The sequence below is a fragment of the Hibiscus syriacus genome, unplaced genomic scaffold (genome assembly GCF_006381635.1).
Source record: "Hibiscus syriacus cultivar Baekdansim isolate YM2019G1 unplaced genomic scaffold, ASM638163v2 tig00008843_pilon, whole genome shotgun sequence".
Taxonomy (NCBI): domain Eukaryota; kingdom Viridiplantae; phylum Streptophyta; class Magnoliopsida; order Malvales; family Malvaceae; genus Hibiscus; species Hibiscus syriacus.
In genome coordinates this window covers 260,453-277,355 of record NW_024062175.1, presented here as the reverse complement: position 1 = coordinate 277,355, position 16,903 = coordinate 260,453, and the positions used below count along the sequence as shown (strand labels likewise).

The window sequence follows — 16,903 nt, the reverse complement described above, 5'->3', positions numbered from 1 at the left end:
TGGAAACACTCTTGGATGTTTTCTTTCAATTTCAAAGACTTCTCTTTTTCAAGGTGAAGCCGAAGGCGTGATCATCACTTCTCCAAACATAAAAAAACTGACACTGGATTTCTTCGACAACATGCAATATCTATGGAAGCAAGGTTCACCTCTAAACCATAAGTGTGCAAGTCTTGAATGCCTTAAAGAGTCTGGAGATGTGAAGGCTTGACCAAGTTATTATCGTCTTCCACGTCTTTTTGAAACCTTACGACTTTGAGTGTTTTGAATCAGAGATAGATTAGGGGAGTAAGTGAAGACAATCATTCCTTGAAAATTTCAAATTCCTATATATTTTTTATATTCTCTTTGTATTTTTTTTATTAAAAATTTGTTTTCGCTCTCCTAAGATTTTATAAGTTTGTATCCCCTTAAAATTTTATAAGATTTTTTATTAAGGTTTATAAGATTTTATATAAAATCTTACGATCGTCCTTGTTTGGAAATGCAAAGAGAAAGCACTTATGATTTCATCTTCAAAAGCCCAAAGTTTGGAACGAACTTGTTACATTGGTGATAAGAGAATGTGAGAAAATGAGAGAAGTAATTGCAAGCGATGGAGATGAAGTAACACGTGATGAGAATATTTTGAAGGAGATGCAATGCTTAGAGCTTCATTGTCTACAAAACCAAATAAGCTTATGTTCATGGAATAACACTTTCAAGGATGTTGGACTGGTGACCTTAATGCCGCCATTGAGAAGTTAAATATACAAGGTACGAAGCTATCAAAATTCATAGAAAATGTATACAATTTAATGATCAAATTAATAGAATGTATAAACATTAAGGACTGAATATATAATTACACCAATATTTTTAAATCTCTTCCGTTAAATATTAACCGCCAATGATTTGATTGAGAACTTGAATAATTAAGTGATCCGGATGACAAAATTAAATAATCGACTGTTAAAATAAAAAGAAATATTAGTTAAATAATCATATGTATAGTTTACCCGATACTTATATGCATTGCTTCCATATTAACTATAAATAAAATGTGTAAAATTTATGTAGCCGGGAAATATTATTATTTGTTACTGATAAAAGCACTTTGCTTTTGTGTTTTCAAAAGAAATAAGAATGAAAGTTTTAGTAGAGAAAATTTGCAGAAAATGGATATGATGCGGAATGGAATCCATACTCTTCTCATTAGAGGTGTGCAAAAATATTCAATCTCAAACAATTCGATCCGTTAATCCGATGATCAGAAGAAAACATTTCATCAATTTTGGGGATTATAGTATATCGAACTTCGACCGAATCGATCACGAATACTCGCGATCTGTCTCGTCTCATTTACAATCCTAGTCATGACCCACATCCCAACCCTGATAAAGATTTATGGAAAAGAATTTTTTTCCTCCCTTATATAAAAATGAAAAAGGAAAACATATTTTTCCAAGACAAAATATATAAGGAATTATACAACCCGAAAAGCCGACAATACTTGTTAACACCTCTACCTGATACAAACAGAATCAGCAGAGAGAGTACTCGCAATCCAGCAACCGCGTTAGTATTTCGCCACAACTTGGCCGCTCTTCCGGTTCTGCCCAGCAATCTGCACCACACCAATATCAAATTAAATTATGCATTACGTCAAAATTAAACTCTGATGTTTATCAAAACCATTTTGACCCCATATTCTTTTTTCTTTTTAGCATCTTGACTTCCAACATTTCATTTTAGGATTAAAAACCTATGATGTTTGACCAAATAGTCATTTTGGCTCGTGTACCTCTTTCCGAAGTATTTTGGCCCTCAACGATTCATTTTAAAGTAAAAAGAGCCCTTATTTTGGAGCATTAACCGTTTGTTAACTAACTATTTCTGTCGACTTTTTTGTCTCAAAATCAAATGTTTTGGGCCAAAATGTTCCGAAAAATGAATCGAGGCTAAAGTGACTATTCAATCAAAGGTTAGTGGTCTTTTTTGACATTATACCATTAAATTACCCCCAAATGGGACCCATTAAGTATAAAAAAAATTCTTAAACGGACATCCCCAAACAATGTATGAAAACTCTAATTGTGTACCTGAAATTAGCCTGCCTAGGGGACCTTCAGGAATCTCCAACCGGGACCCTTCATTTGCGACAGCATAACCCACCTGAACCAATTTAGAAAAAAAGATAAACAAATGATCTGAGAATGACCAAGTAAACAGCATACTGCATACCCTTTCTGGTGGTACACCTTCCCAAGGCCTACATAAAGTACAAAGCTCCCACATTATGACCCCAAGGCCAAAAATATCACATTTTTCAGTGAAAGGTTCATTGCGTATTAGCTCAGGAGCCATCCATTCAGGTGTTCCTGCAGAGGCGGAATCTTTCATTGGACGGCTGATCATTATTCGGGACAGTCCAAAATCGCATATCTTCACGGTCCAGTGTTTATTCACAAGGCAATTTGCACTTTTCAGATCGCGATGAACTATGTTCATCCGGTGTATACACATCAACCCCCTACATAAACAAGGGAAATATAGAAGGTGTGCACTATATATGTTCCTTTTGAAGGCAGAGAAAGATATGTGCACTTTGTAATTGATGCACAGGCCTAACAAACCTGCAAATATCGCGCAACATTTTCAGTCTCCTCCGCCAGCTCAACCTCTTCTTCTGACCACTCAGATGGATTAAGAAGTACAATGATCCGATCTCCATGTACTCGGTAATCATGGACAACTGTGGTGGCTTTGTGCATGCACCCAGAAACAGGATAACTGCAAAAAAGCATAACTCAGTTCACTAATTGATGAAATAAATCAAACTTGCTGATGTTTCTTATGCAGTTATAGGAAACATGTATACATGAGATTATAAAGGCACAAGGCCAGTTTTATTTCATTTACTAAAGGCACAAGACCAGTGTTTATTTCACTTAGGTTACTTCATTTACTGAAGGCGCAAGGCCAGTGTTATTTCACTTAGGTCTTCATTTTCCATTTGTTTTATTTCCAGTTGGATTACAAGGTGAGCAATACCAGACAAACATAAATTGTAAAATTTTAGAGAAGGTAGAAATGTACCATTGGGATGACGAAGACGGCTGGAATTACGACCATGTAGAAACACAGAAGGTTGAAACGAGGATTATTAGAAAGATATCTAGATAGGAGAACATTAATAACCTTGAACACATGGACAAAAGGATACCTAAGAATGGATATTTCATTGCAGAAATCTTCCATGTTTTCTGCAGTAAGATCTTGCTCCAGAAACACCTTGATTGCAACATCTGTTCCGTTCCATAGACCCCGGAAAACTTCTCCAAAAGCCCCTGGACAAAAGCACAACCTGCTCACTGGGTGTTTTCTAGAGTGATGGCATTTATATGAATAATTAAGCACAGAATATCAATGCTAAATGAAGCAGGCCCAGATAAGTTTCACAACATATATACTGTAGAAAGTTTAGAACAGTGGTTACCAATCCCAACACGAGTTCCAACAGTTAATTCGGAGAAATCGATATTCCAGTCAGGATAAGGTAATAACGGGTTATTGTTGAACGTTGGAGATCCAAGAATTTTATTCCATGTTGCAACCATTTCATCATTTGCTACATAACCAGAAACTCCAATTCTCTCTGAATTCCGAGTCCTATAGCCATGTGGCGACAATGACAACGATATTGCTTTTTGAGAATCTATTTCTTCCCTGGAAAGGTTGTGCAATGAAGAGCTTCCGCCAGCTATTTTATTGTGGTCATCAAGATGGAAATTTGATACCTAAAAGGATAAGAAGGCTTAAATGAACTAATAATTGTATCAGGCAACCACGTCCACTCAAAAGGAAATCATGTTGCAGTTTTATAGAACTGTATAAAACTGTATTAGTTTTACACGCCTCCATAACTTTTGATATGACTAATATTTTCACATATCGACCACTAGATTTAGCCATAATTGTCATACATGTAAATATTTGATTCAATCAAATAACTCCATGATATCAGTTCAGAAAACTATGTTTTAAATACGTACTTAACCGTTGAAACCTTTTACATTAAACACATATACTTTATTAACTCAAAACTTGACATGTAAGATCAATCTTAATAAAACATGTATCATATAAAAAGATACGGAAATGAGTAAAAACTACTTTAGTTTTACACTGTTCTCTCAATATGTACTTGACGGGTTGAGATCTTTTACATTGAACACAGATATTTCATTAACTCAAAACTTGACATGTAAGATCAATCTTAATAAAACATGTATCATATAAAAAGATAGGGAAATGAGTAAAAACTACTTTAGTTTTACACTGTTCTCTCAATATGTACTTGATAATAAATTTTTGTAAAAGAAACATACATTCTTATGAAGATCTGGACACTCATTCGTATCAGCTGAAGAATGGGACAAAGGACTATCCTCCCTGCGCTCTTGCAACAGACGATTTTGTTTCAACGTTTCATTCATAGCTCTTACAGCCCTGAAACAATTCAGGCATCATCCAAGATAAATCACTACTCACTACGTAACAGAATGTGTGCCACACTCAATGGCGGATCCAGAAATTTAAAAATGGAAATTTTAATACTCTCTTTTCAACAAAATGGATAAGCAAATTTTCTTATTTTTTTCTCTTTACCTTAACACCTTGAACTAAATTAATAACTTATCCAATTGATAACACATTCAAGTGTAACAGAAGTCTATTAACAGTGTCATCAATTGGACTTCAAATTGTAAATTGATCAAGTAGATAGACTAAATTTTAGAAGTCCAAAGAGTATAGTGACTGAGGCCATAATTAGGCAGATTATTTGAACAAATGGATACTTTCTTCTTCTTTTTACTTCCACTTATTGGAGAAAAAAGAAAGAAGGGACAAGGGAGGATTCTTAAATTTTAAGATTTATCATTGAACCATCTCCCGCAATTGTAAATGTACAGCCCAGAGTTAAGGGAAATTGTGCTCCTTCCCCACTAACAGAAGACTTATATGTCGTACCCAGCCCACAAAATAATAGGACCTCGAAACTTTATGGTACATATTAGAAAAACATCCTAAGAGATGCACATCTAAATATTCAAAGAAAATATCTTGAGAACATCAATTTATGCACTTCAAATAAAGTTCATTTAGAATTTTCAATATACTGAACCCATCAAGTGGCTTCCGTGGTAAAAGGGAATGTTATTCTCCCTAGAAGTCCTACGTTCAAGCAGCTACTATCTTGTAATCACCCCTGACTATTCAAAAAAAAAAATTTAATATACTAGCCCATTTAAGGATGCTATTGATATTAATGGCTTCACCCGTAATCATCACCAAGAAGCAATTACGGTTCTCTAAAGAAACTTCTATATGGTGATTTCACTTTTAGTACATTGTAATTAAAAATATTTTTTCCCTAAAATTAAGGTCCTAACATGATTGAGATAAACTAAAATGAAAAACTGGGAAGGCGCCTTGAAAATATAAGGGGAAAAAACCAGAAATGCTAAAAAAAATACTAAAATAGTAGGAGAAAGAAAGCTACAATAGTCAAGCATCGGACGATGTCCTAAACAATAACAAGAAAAATAATCAACCTTACGATATCATCACTGATCTCTGGAGTCATGCTAATGCTTCTTCTTCTCATTCTACGAGCTTCTGATGTTGACGCACCATGTGATCTGTAACTAGATCTACAGTTCAAAGATAATAAAATTTGTTGACAATTTATGAATGCAAAATGTAGTTCATATTTACAGAAAAAGAATCCAATTAGAAGGGACCTTGATGCAGCAATATCATCCCCAAAATCTCTATGTGAATTCCTATCGCCACTTAGCATGGACCTTGCACGTGCTCTAAATGATGGATGCTCTGGACTACAAAGGCGATAAAAGTTTAAAGAGCAAGACTTACTTAACAAATAATCTCATACAACTTACGGCAGAAATGATGCAGGACAATATGTTTAAAGGAAAGACATTAGCCTCAAGTTGTGTTATGTACTTTCAGTTCAATTGTCCTTTTTAAATAGATTTAGGTTACCTTGTCTACGCACGAACCAAGCGACCTCGGTGGTAAAGGAATTGTTGTTATTCCTTGAGATCTCAGGTTCGAGCACCAGGAATGCTAGGGGTGTGAGCGTTCAATGTCACATGGTATCAGGGTAACCTAGTCTTACCTCAAATTAATCAAAAAAGAAGGTTACCTTGTCTACATATAGTTGTTAGTTTTGCTTACTTTTCAGGTATCAGGGTAAATCTGGTATTTTGCATTGTAATAGGGTCAGCTGGCTACCTAATGGATATCAAATTACTTTGGTTTCAATTAGGTTTACAATGATGAATGTTGAAATTTTCTACTATTGATTTTTTTCCTTTTCGTTAATTCTTCTATTCCTCTCCCTATTCCATCCATTTCTCCCAAAATACTGCTAGATACCTCCAATTTCCCCTCTACATTGCCAGTATATCGAGTCATGCAATAAGTCTAGGGAGCAACAAGAATATCAAGTCATAATAATAGGATTTCAGCATTCACTTTTAGGATATACAAATAAGGGCATGTGGAGAACCTGGAACTGGCAGTCCGCTGTTCAACAATAACCTTTCTTCGGCTACGACGCCAGAAAATATTTGGTTCACTATGTGACAGACTAAAGACACAAAATAAATAAAATAAGAACTTTATAATGCCAGATATGCTGTGGCATACATAATTTTCAATCAAGCAGGTCTTTATCTTGTGAGCTAGGAAGCACAGACACAAAATGGACATGGCACGTAAACAACAACACTTCAAGTTCTTAAAAAGAAGACATGGGCATGGCATGATAAAAGATTAAGTATATATTTATATCCAAAAACAGTAATTTGATATTTTCAATTAAACATCAACATGCAAATAGCTTTTCCAAAAAAAATGTTTTTAATTTTATTTTGAATTTAAAAACTTGAAACTTAAAAAACTCATTAGAACTAATTTGCACATTGTAGTTCCAAATATGGGGAAATGGAAAAAGAAAAAGATCACATATCCGGGAATGCCTAGCCCGTACGAAAGAGTTCAATTGTGTCCAGCTCATCTTTCCTCCATTTCCAACTTTATATTGAATTATTATTATATTGATGTGGCCTGACACGTCTCATAATATTCTATCCTGTTGGAGTCTAATCTCTGTTGGACACGTGTCTGACAATTGTAGACTCACTTGACAAAAATGTGTGTTTCATATAGCTCTAGAAATGTCAAATAACCATTAATTTAATTTCCCATCTGTAGACGTGGAAGTTTGTAGCATCAAATTCGCAATGAAGCACCAGTTGTGTCCAGCTATTGAAGATGATGTCTTATGTCCCATGGCTTCTCCGAAGCTTAAGCAGAACAATTCTGTTCCTAGAAGTATAAAGCAGTTTCCTACGAATAGTATTGGAGAGGGACAAGATAAGGACTTCAATGGTTCTGCCGATTTTCAGAATACATCTACGATCCCTACCATTTGTAATGATGTTGTTGAAAGGGTGGAAGCAATTTCTGTGAATGCTTCAGGGAAAGGAAATGAAAAGAGAAGGAAGAGAAGGAAGAGGAGAGCCTTAATTTCTGAAGCTATTGACTTGGTTAATATTTCGACTGCTTCTTCTTCCTCTTTTGTGGAATTACTGAAGGAAGCAGTGGATACTTGGGAAGTATGTGAGATGTTAGGTATTTCATTTAAGGAAGGGAAGGAGGCTTTTATTGATAAATTATTATGTCTTGGTCAAGAGACAGATGCAGTTAGGGGTGGATGAAGGCTGCTCAGTTTTAGCTGAGTGTAGGGGGAGTAATTCTTTTTTATGAATAATTTTAGTATTATTTCGTGGAACATTAGGGGTCTTGGGAGGAGGGAGAAGTGTGTAGCTGCAGCAAGGTTAGTCAAGAAGACGAAACCAGTTTTTCTTTTCATTCAAGAATCTAAGTTGGAAAGATGCCATGGGGCGATTTTTAGAAGGATTGGAGGTAACTTGTTAAAGGGGGTGTTGGTTTCTCCAGCACAGGGGTCATCGGGGGGCTTGATTACATTGTGGAATGAGAACGTGGTTCAAGTCATTGATCAGTTTGTGCATAGTAGGTTTCTGGCGTTAGTAGGAAAATCTAAGCATGGTTCTATGGAGTTTGTAGCTATTAATGTTTATGGGCCTACAGTCGAAGCTGAGAAGGAGGTTTTTTATGGGGAGTTGCTGAAGTATGTTAGAGCTCTAAATTTACCAGTGTGTTTAGGGGGAGACTTCAACGCGTATCTTGATTCAGAAGAAAAGATAGGCAAATCACAAAATTGGCATACTATTGATATTTTCAGGTCATTCGTGCAAAATGCCAATCTCATTAACTTGCCTATGTCAGGAGGTTCTTTCACTTGGTGCAGTAATAGAGAATCTTCAACATGGGTGAGATTGGACAGGTTCCTTATTTGCGCAAGATTCCTTAAGATTTTCCCTAACATTGTGCAGTCAATTTTACCGAAATCTATTTCAGACCATAATCCAGTCTTGCTGGAGGATAAATCTACAAATTGGGGTCCAAAACCTTTTAGGTTCTTTAATTTTCTTTTAGAAGAACAAGGTTTTGATGATTTAGTTGCAGACTCACTGGAAGTAGAAGAGAAGAAGAACAATAGTGGTGGAATTTTCAGAATCCTGCAGGGTGCAAAAAATGAAATCAGAAACTGGTCTGGAAGTGGACATTTAGGGCTGTCAGAGTCAATTTCGTTGCTGGAAATTAAAATTAACAGTCTGGATTTAAAGTGTCAAGGTGGAAAGCAGTCTGCAGGGGATTGGGCACAATTGATCGAGTCTAAAAAGGAATTATGGAGACTGTTAAGGATCGAGGAGAGAATTTGGTTTCAAAAATCTAGAAACAGATGGATTAAAGATGGCGACAGGAATACAAGGTTTTTTCATCTTAGTGCATTGAAAAGGAATAGATTCAACACTATTCATTCTATCAATTTTAAAGGCAAAGTTATTTCGGATCCAGAAAAGATAAAAAACAGTGTGTTTAAGTTTTTCAAGAATGCATATAATGAAAAAACTACACTGGAAGTTGAGGGCTTGAATTTTGATTTTAAACAGTTGTCTCAAGTTCAAAGTGATTCTCTAGAAGAGGTGTTTACAGAGCAAGAAGTGTGGCAAGCAATTTCATCTTCAGATAGTGCAAAAGCTCCAGGGCCGGATGGTTTCACAATGGGTTTTTACAAGAAGTATTGGAATTTGTTAAAGGTGAAGATTATGGAGTTTTTTTCAGATTTTTACAATGGAAAGCAGTGGGTTCATGGGGTGAATCATGCTTTTATTACCTTGATTCCAAAGAAAGGTAATCCTGAGAGTATTGAAGATTATAGACCTATTAGTCTAGTGGGCAGCTTGTATAAGATTCTCTCTAAGGTTCTTTCGAAAAGACTTTCTTCTTGTGTTAAAGATATTGTTAGCCCTACACAGTTCGCATTTATTCCGGGGAGGCAATTGTTGGATTGTGCCTGTTTAGCAAATGAAGGCATCGATTATTGGAGGAAACAAGGGCTGCAGGGGGTCGTTTTCAAAGTGGATTTTAGCAGAGCTTATGACACCGTGGATTGGCAGATTCTGTTAAGGCTTATGAAGGAGATGGGCTTCGGAGAAAGGTGGTGTTCTTGGATAAATCAGTGTATTTCTACAGCTTCTATATCTATTCTACTGAATGGGTCTCCTACAAAAGAGTTTCATATTGCTAAAGGTTTGCGACAAGGATGTAGTCTTTCTCCTCTTTTGTTTAATGTGGTTGGTGAACTCCTTCATATGATGTTAAATAAAGCTGTGGAATTAGGATTATTTCAAGGGTTTTCTTTTGGAAATGTGCAAAACAATTTCAATTTGACCCATCTTCAGTTTGCGGATGACTTAATTATTTTTTGTCGAGCCTCCATCACTCAAATTAAAAACGTTAGACGAGTGTTGATGATTTTTAGTTTTATGACGGGGCTTCATTTTAATTTAGTTAAGAGTAAATTGTATGGTATTAATGTGGAGGACACACTGAGAAATTGGGCTATGGACATTGGCTGCTCTATTGGTTCCTTTTCGACAGTTTATTTAGGCCTTCCGTTAGGGGCTAAAAGAAACTGTGAGAAACTGTGGGAGCCAGTCCTAGCTAACTTTGATAAGAAATTGGCGGGATGGAAAGCTTCTTCTTTGTCTATGGCCGGTAGATTGGTGCTTATTAAGTCGGTTTTATCCTCTTTACCTATCTTTTATCTCTCTATTTTCAAGATTCCAGCTAAAATCTGTCAAAAATTAAACTCTTTGATGGCGAATTTTTTATGGGGTGGAGGAGAAGAAAAGAAGAAAATGCATTGGGTGAGTTGGATTAAGATTTGTAAACCGAAGTGTGGAGGTGGTCTAGGAGTTGTTGATTTGAAGCTTATTAATAGAGCACTATTGGGAAAGTGGGTGTGGAAGTTTGCCAACGAAAAAGAATCTTTGTGGAAAAAGTTCTTATGTTCTAAACATAGTGTTAGTTGTCTTTCTATGAATGTCAATAAAGTCTCTAAGGACACTTGCTTGCCTGCACGTGGTTATGAGGGGAGTAAGGATTTTTTAATTAATTCTCCCATCCTGGATGGTCTCTTAGTGTCAAGAGAATTGGAAAATGTGAGCCTAAAGGATAAAGTGGATCTGTTGGTTCACGTGGAGAGGGAGAAAGAAGTTGCCTTTAGGAAAAGTAGTGAGCCTGCATGTGCTTTTGTTGGCTCAAAGGATTATTTTAATGATTTCCCCATGTTAGATGGTCGGGTTGAGTCAAGGGAGGTGAAGGATGGGATACACGAGGGCTTTTCTTACAACTGCGCATTCATAAATCCAAAGGGTAACGCAAGGCAGTACATGAGACCTAAGGTGGGTTCTGGCAACAAATATAGATCTAAACAATTTTTTCAAGGGAATTTTACAGCTCCCAAAAGAAAGTATAGGGGTTACCGAAGCAAGAACCATCAAAGTAAGGTGCATTGGGAGGAAGAGGTGGCTGTTATTGATGACAGATTCATATATGAATCTGATTTTCCAGCATTGGGGCAGTCTCTACAGAAGGATTCGATCAATTCCTTGCCTTTTGGAAAAAATTTGGGTTGTGAGTCTAATGGCTCAGTAGTGTATCTGTTGTCGGAAGACTTTGGCGGGGGAAGGAGTAGAAGTTTCAGGTGATCTGCACCATGCTTTTTGTTTGGAGCTGGAAGTTCGGATGGTCTTAGCCGACCAGACGAGTTGACGTGGTGGAAAGGCGGCTATGTGCGTGTTTTTTTTGTATTCTTATCATGTGATAGCTCCGTGGCTTTTGAGTTAGAAGTTGGCTTATATGGTTTTAGTTAGCTGTCACCCTTGGCTTTTAGTATGGTTGTTTTGTTTGATTGGGAGTCTATCGGCCCACGTTTAGGTGTTTTTTAGGCTGTTGTTGTTGGTTTGTTGGATTAGGCTGGTTCTGGTAGGATTGTTTGTGGCTGCTTTTGGTGTTTTGTTTATATTGGGGGTGGCTTCCTGGTTGTATCGTGTTCTTTCTATGGTTAATAAAATCCTAAGGCACTCTTTTCCTCCTTCTGCTGATTAAGGAGCTTCTCTATAAGCTCCTTCAATCATGAAGGAGGTTTTTAACGAGGCTTTCAATTCCTATCAAAAAAATAAATAAAGTCTCCTCCCACAAGGACTCTTGGATTTGGAGAGGTATTGTGAATAGCTACATGAAGGATGATTTCTTTGGAGGATGCATTAGATCTCATGCGAGGTTACAAGTTGGGAATGGCAATTCGATTTTCTTTTGGAATGATACATGGTTGGGGGATTTTCCATTGAAAGTTCTTTTCCCTAGGATTTTTGCTCTGTCAACAAATCAAGGGGGTAAGGTTGCTGAATTTGGTAGTTTTGATTTGAATGGTTGGGAGTGGAATATTAAGACGAGGAGGAATCTATGCGATTGGGAAGTGGCTCAGCTGGTTGATCTATTGGACAAGCTCAATGTTATCAAATTAAATGAATCTTTGGAGGATTGTATGCTTTGGGTTGGTGCGGGTGAGGGTTTGTATTCCGTTAAAGCTTGCACGAAATCTTTCTACTCAGTGGATGAGGATAACTTTAGGTGGAACAAATGTGTTTGGCAAGGTCTGGTTCCTCCTAGAGTAGAGGTTTTCCTTTGGCAAGTATCACTTAATAAAGTAGCGGTTAGAGGGGAATTGAAGAAAAGGGGGGTTCCCTTAGGGGAGGACTCTCAATGCCCCTTTTGCAATCAAGCAGAGGAATCAGTTCAACATCTGTTTATTTCCTGCCAGTTTTCCTGGGTACTATGGAACAGAATCATAGCCTACTGGGGTATCAAGTTAGACTTACCTACTGATCCTTCTTCAATTCTAATTTCATGGTCTGTTCTTAGGCCATTTTCTAATATGTGGAAGTTTATTCCGGGGGCTGTTTTATGGTCGATTTGGAAGATAAGAAACGAAATTGTTTTTGAAAGAGGCAAGCTGGACACATCCTCATTGTTTTTCACAGTCAGGTTAAGGCTTGCGAAATGGTTCCTAGCTAAGTATCCTTTATCCTCTATTCAAGTGGACTCTCTAATTGGTGATCGTTCATTGGCTGATAATATTTCAGCTTCTCTTGATTCGAACAGGCCTGTGGTTTACTGGAGTCCTCCTCTAGTCGATTTTTTTAAGTTTAACGTGGATGGAGCAGTTAGTAGGGTTGGGTTGTTAGCAGGAATTGGGGGCATTCTTAGAGATTGGAATCGGATTAAATTGATGTCGTTTTCAGAAAAAAATAGGGCCTACTCTTATCATTTTAGCAGAGTTAAAAGCTATCAAAAGAGGAATAGACATCTTTGTGTCATCAGAATGGGTATTGAAGGGAAGGCTTATTATTGAATCTGATTGCAAGTTAGCTGTGGAGTGGTTGAAATATCAGGAGTCAGTTCCACCTTTTCTTTTAAATTTTGTCAAGGATATTGCGGATGCGGTTTCTGAGTATGAGGTCATTGTGAGGTGGATTCCGAGAAGCTGTAATTGCGAGGTAGATTTGCTTGCAAAGGAGGGGATTGGGTAGTGGGTCACTTTTTTAGTACTGGGTTCGGAGGTTTTTCATCAAGGCGTTATAAGAGTGTGCTTAAGTTTTATGTATCTTAAAGGAGTGGTTTTAGTTTTATGTAATTTTTACATTATCAATATATTAAGGTTCTCTATTCCTCCTTCCTCTAGTAGGTTCTGACCTCATGGTAAGGACTACTAAGAAGGAGGTTTTTATGAGACCTACTTTTCCTATCAAAAAAAAAGTTTGAATGGAGCACAAAGTTCTCAATTTTCAGCACTGCAACAACCCAAACTAGAATAATAACATTCTACTTATCAAAAACTTTCATCTTTCTAAATATCTCACAAACACTTCTGACCAAGTACATTAAGTCAAAGAAGCTCGAAAGGATATTGGAATGTGTCAAATGCCATCTACTGACCTGTCATGCTCAACTTTCTCAGAAAGTCCATAGAGAGGGCTATTTGGCTCCAATGGTGAATCACACGATTCATTTTCAGTAGAATCACTCTCCCCTACAGCTGAAAAATGGGTCATAAAAATAGCCTTTGTTGATCGTGGTATCAACTGACCCGGAAACCGCATAAGATCAACCAATAGCTCCACAGAATTTAACATCACTATCACAGACATATGTTTATATGAATCTGGACACTCAAAAGTCCCAGCATTTGGCAAACCCTGAAAGAATGATAGGAAATTGGCACAACCTCAGTCAAAGATTTGTCAATTGACAAAAGAAAATGCCTTAGAAAATCTTCTATTTTATTCAAATTAATTTCACGTCTGAAACATGAAACTGATATATGATTTATATGAAGGAAGAAATAAATCTTTTAATCTAACCTAACAATTGAAGAGGGAGGGAAGAGGAGCTTACCATGATGAGCTTACTTTCAAGCTGTACAGTATCTGCTAAAATTTTAAACAAAATGGCTCGTGGACGACATAAACCATGCTTTATTTGCCCCAATAGCTGGACACTTTGATTTTCAAACATGTGGGAAGTTTCGTCAAGAGCAGCTTTTGCTGGACTTTCAGTAGTTGTACGTTTATAAAAATCAGAAACCTAGGCAAATAGCAGGAGGTACAAAAGAAAACAAACCATTATAAACAACCAAAGAACTAAAAAGATTAAATAATTACAAAGGAATTCCAATAGGAATACACTATGGTGCTCTAACTCTTCATTTTTCCCAGCATACACATGTTCAATATCCATATTCGGATATGGGCATGTGTATGATTCTCCAACTATATGGAAAAACTCAGCAAAAAAAGTAAGCATATCTGTAGTACCGTATACATGCAAATACCCAGTATTCACCTCCAAGTTTGAGTAGCATATGGATGCCTCCGAGTTTGAGTAACATATAGACTGAGTAAAAAAAGACGAATTGACAAAGAACAAGACATAATTGGTTTGTCCAATTGTTCAGGGGCTAAACTATCAGCATTTTCTAGAGGTTTTATCCTATTTATATCTCATGCTTTGTGCATAGAACTAAAATTAAACAATATGCAGACTTACAAAGTTACTTCATCAACCTATTGAATAACTTGATTTTAAATTTACAAATTTTACTCCAAATATGCAATGGCCCTTCCTCGGCCAAGCACAAACATAAACACCAGGCATTTTGTTAGTTAACGTCTTGTCTAAAACATTCCCTTATAATATATACAGCTTAACATTTAGCAAATATCGGTAGCAAACTGCCTGCATTGCATTGGAAGTAAGCACTTCATTTTGTTTACCAATATAACTAGAAGGAGCTGAAACATGTTAAAAGTGATACATTAGGAATTTTTTTCACATAATATGGAAAATAGCATGCATCTAAAAAGCCCTCAATATAAAGCCCATTCATGAAAGACTGACTAGTGTGTTTGCATAAATAAGATTCCGAAAAAAAAGAAAAGAAAGCACATCTAGTAACAACACTACATTAAATAAATGCATCTAGCCATACACTGCTATTGACAAGGTAACAAAACAATCAGAAATACAGTCAATGAGAACACTGGACAACAAGGACGGAGGAAGATGGACTAAAGAAAAAAAGTAGTAAGATCTTCTCACCAGTTCAGCAATCTTTTTAATCATTGCAGCTGGGTTCGAATTCAATCCTTTAACCAGTGCCAGAATTAACTGCTTCAGCATAGATAGCTTTTTATCTTTCTCAAAGTCCACAAGAATAATATCAGCTCTATAACCTTCTCCACCTAATGCCTGAAGCTCTTCCAGTGTAGGAATAGTGTCAAAATGCTCCTTAAGCCTTTTATCCTGTGAGTAGTTACACTTGAACTTTAAAGAAGAATCATATGAAACTACACTAAATGAACATCGACGAACAGAAATCATGCATGTGCTATTATCGGTTCACAAGCACATATATGAACTGTATATGATCCAAATAACAGGATTAAACATGCAAAAAATTACATTATGATTGTACATTTCAAGGTATCTAGAGACTGCTAGCCAGATCACTTTGCTAGGGATAAAAAGCACTTCCTGAACTGATGGTGTAAAGAAAATATTTGATAATGGAACAATAAAGGACAAGGAGATAGTTTCTCTTTTCCCTTCAATAACAAGACTTTACCAGTAAACCATTATTAAACTTTAATTACAGACGGTCATTACAAGTTAGCACCACCAACTCTTTCAACTGCAATTAATATATGTCATTACTTTTCTCTCAGCAGAGAAGTACAGTTGCAAGTTAATAAAAATCAAATCTCCAATTGCAAGGCTCATTACTTTAATTAGTCCCCACGTTCCTTTCATGGATCTCCAAAGGAAATAAGAAATAATTTTCTTCTTTGAAATCCCAACACATTTCTCAACATAGAAGCAGAGTCCAGAGATCAAATCCTAAAGCATACTTCCATGCACAAGTGACCAGATTTTTCTTTAAGTAGCAAACAATCACCAAACAGAACAATGCCACCAATCATAACAGAAATCACATAGATGGTAGACCAGATAGTAGTACTTAACAAACAATTTTGAGTTTGATCAAATATCATTAAGGTCTCTGATTGTCATACTGATATATGTAGTTAGAGAAAACATTCAGTGGGAAGCTACATAACCATATGAAGAGTTATAGATCTATACATTTGAATGTGCTTAAAATCATATTAACCATTACCTTAAAAAAATTATATTAACCATTCAATTGGTTGAAAGAAGAGTCATTGTATATGGTATAAATCTATTCTGATGATGTAAATGCACTCTTTCATTCCTTTAAAAAAACTGAAATCTATTATCATCACAATTCAGAAAAAAAAAAACAAGATTTTGATTCTTACATATGCTCTTCAAATGCTTACAGCCTCACTGTAACTCCATATTCAAGAATATTCAATGCTGGGCATACCAGAACCTAAGAAATATCTTTTTCTTCAATACATCTTAAAGTGTATGATGTCTCATGTTTGATTTTTTTTATTAGTATGATGGAGACTAGGGGTGTAAACGAGCCGAGTCGAGCTCAAGTATTGCTGAGCTCGACTCAAAAACTCTGAAATGGAGCTCGACTCGACTCGACTCAAAAACTCGCGAGCTTAAAACTTTTAAGCTCGACTCAAACTCGAAATACTGAACTAAAACTCGTGAGCAGCTCGAAAGGCTTGAAATGAAAAAAAAAAATCTTAAACTTAACAATATTGAATCCTCAAACTCGAACTCGAACCTTAAATACATGAAAGCCTTATTGTATTTTTAAAAAAAAAATCAACACATAAATATTAATATTATTAATAATTTATTTTTAAAAAATAAAATCTTAATATATTATATTTTCGAG

At 36.1% G+C, this 16,903-nt stretch overlaps 1 protein-coding gene across 1 annotated transcript in view; it reads right to left on the bottom strand.

Annotated features, from left to right (window-relative positions):
• LOC120202499 (serine/threonine-protein kinase EDR1-like) overlaps positions 1-16,903 on the bottom strand; it is a 30,373-nt gene that overhangs the window by 10,005 nt on the left and 3,465 nt on the right. The window contains exons 3-16 of the mRNA XM_039202910.1: positions 15,166-15,369; positions 13,963-14,151; positions 13,504-13,763; positions 6,578-6,658; positions 5,787-5,882; positions 5,598-5,696; positions 4,371-4,491; positions 3,479-3,779; positions 3,206-3,329; positions 3,079-3,098; positions 2,616-2,772; positions 2,224-2,512; positions 2,082-2,154; positions 1,516-1,606 (exon numbers count right to left, since the gene is read on the bottom strand). Coding sequence (XP_039058841.1) covers positions 1,524-1,606; positions 2,082-2,154; positions 2,224-2,512; positions 2,616-2,772; positions 3,079-3,098; positions 3,206-3,329; positions 3,479-3,779; positions 4,371-4,491; positions 5,598-5,696; positions 5,787-5,882; positions 6,578-6,658; positions 13,504-13,763; positions 13,963-14,151; positions 15,166-15,369 — 2,097 coding nt within the window. The 3' untranslated portion in view covers positions 1,516-1,523. The remainder of the gene's footprint in view (positions 1-1,515; positions 1,607-2,081; positions 2,155-2,223; positions 2,513-2,615; positions 2,773-3,078; positions 3,099-3,205; positions 3,330-3,478; positions 3,780-4,370; positions 4,492-5,597; positions 5,697-5,786; positions 5,883-6,577; positions 6,659-13,503; positions 13,764-13,962; positions 14,152-15,165; positions 15,370-16,903) is intronic.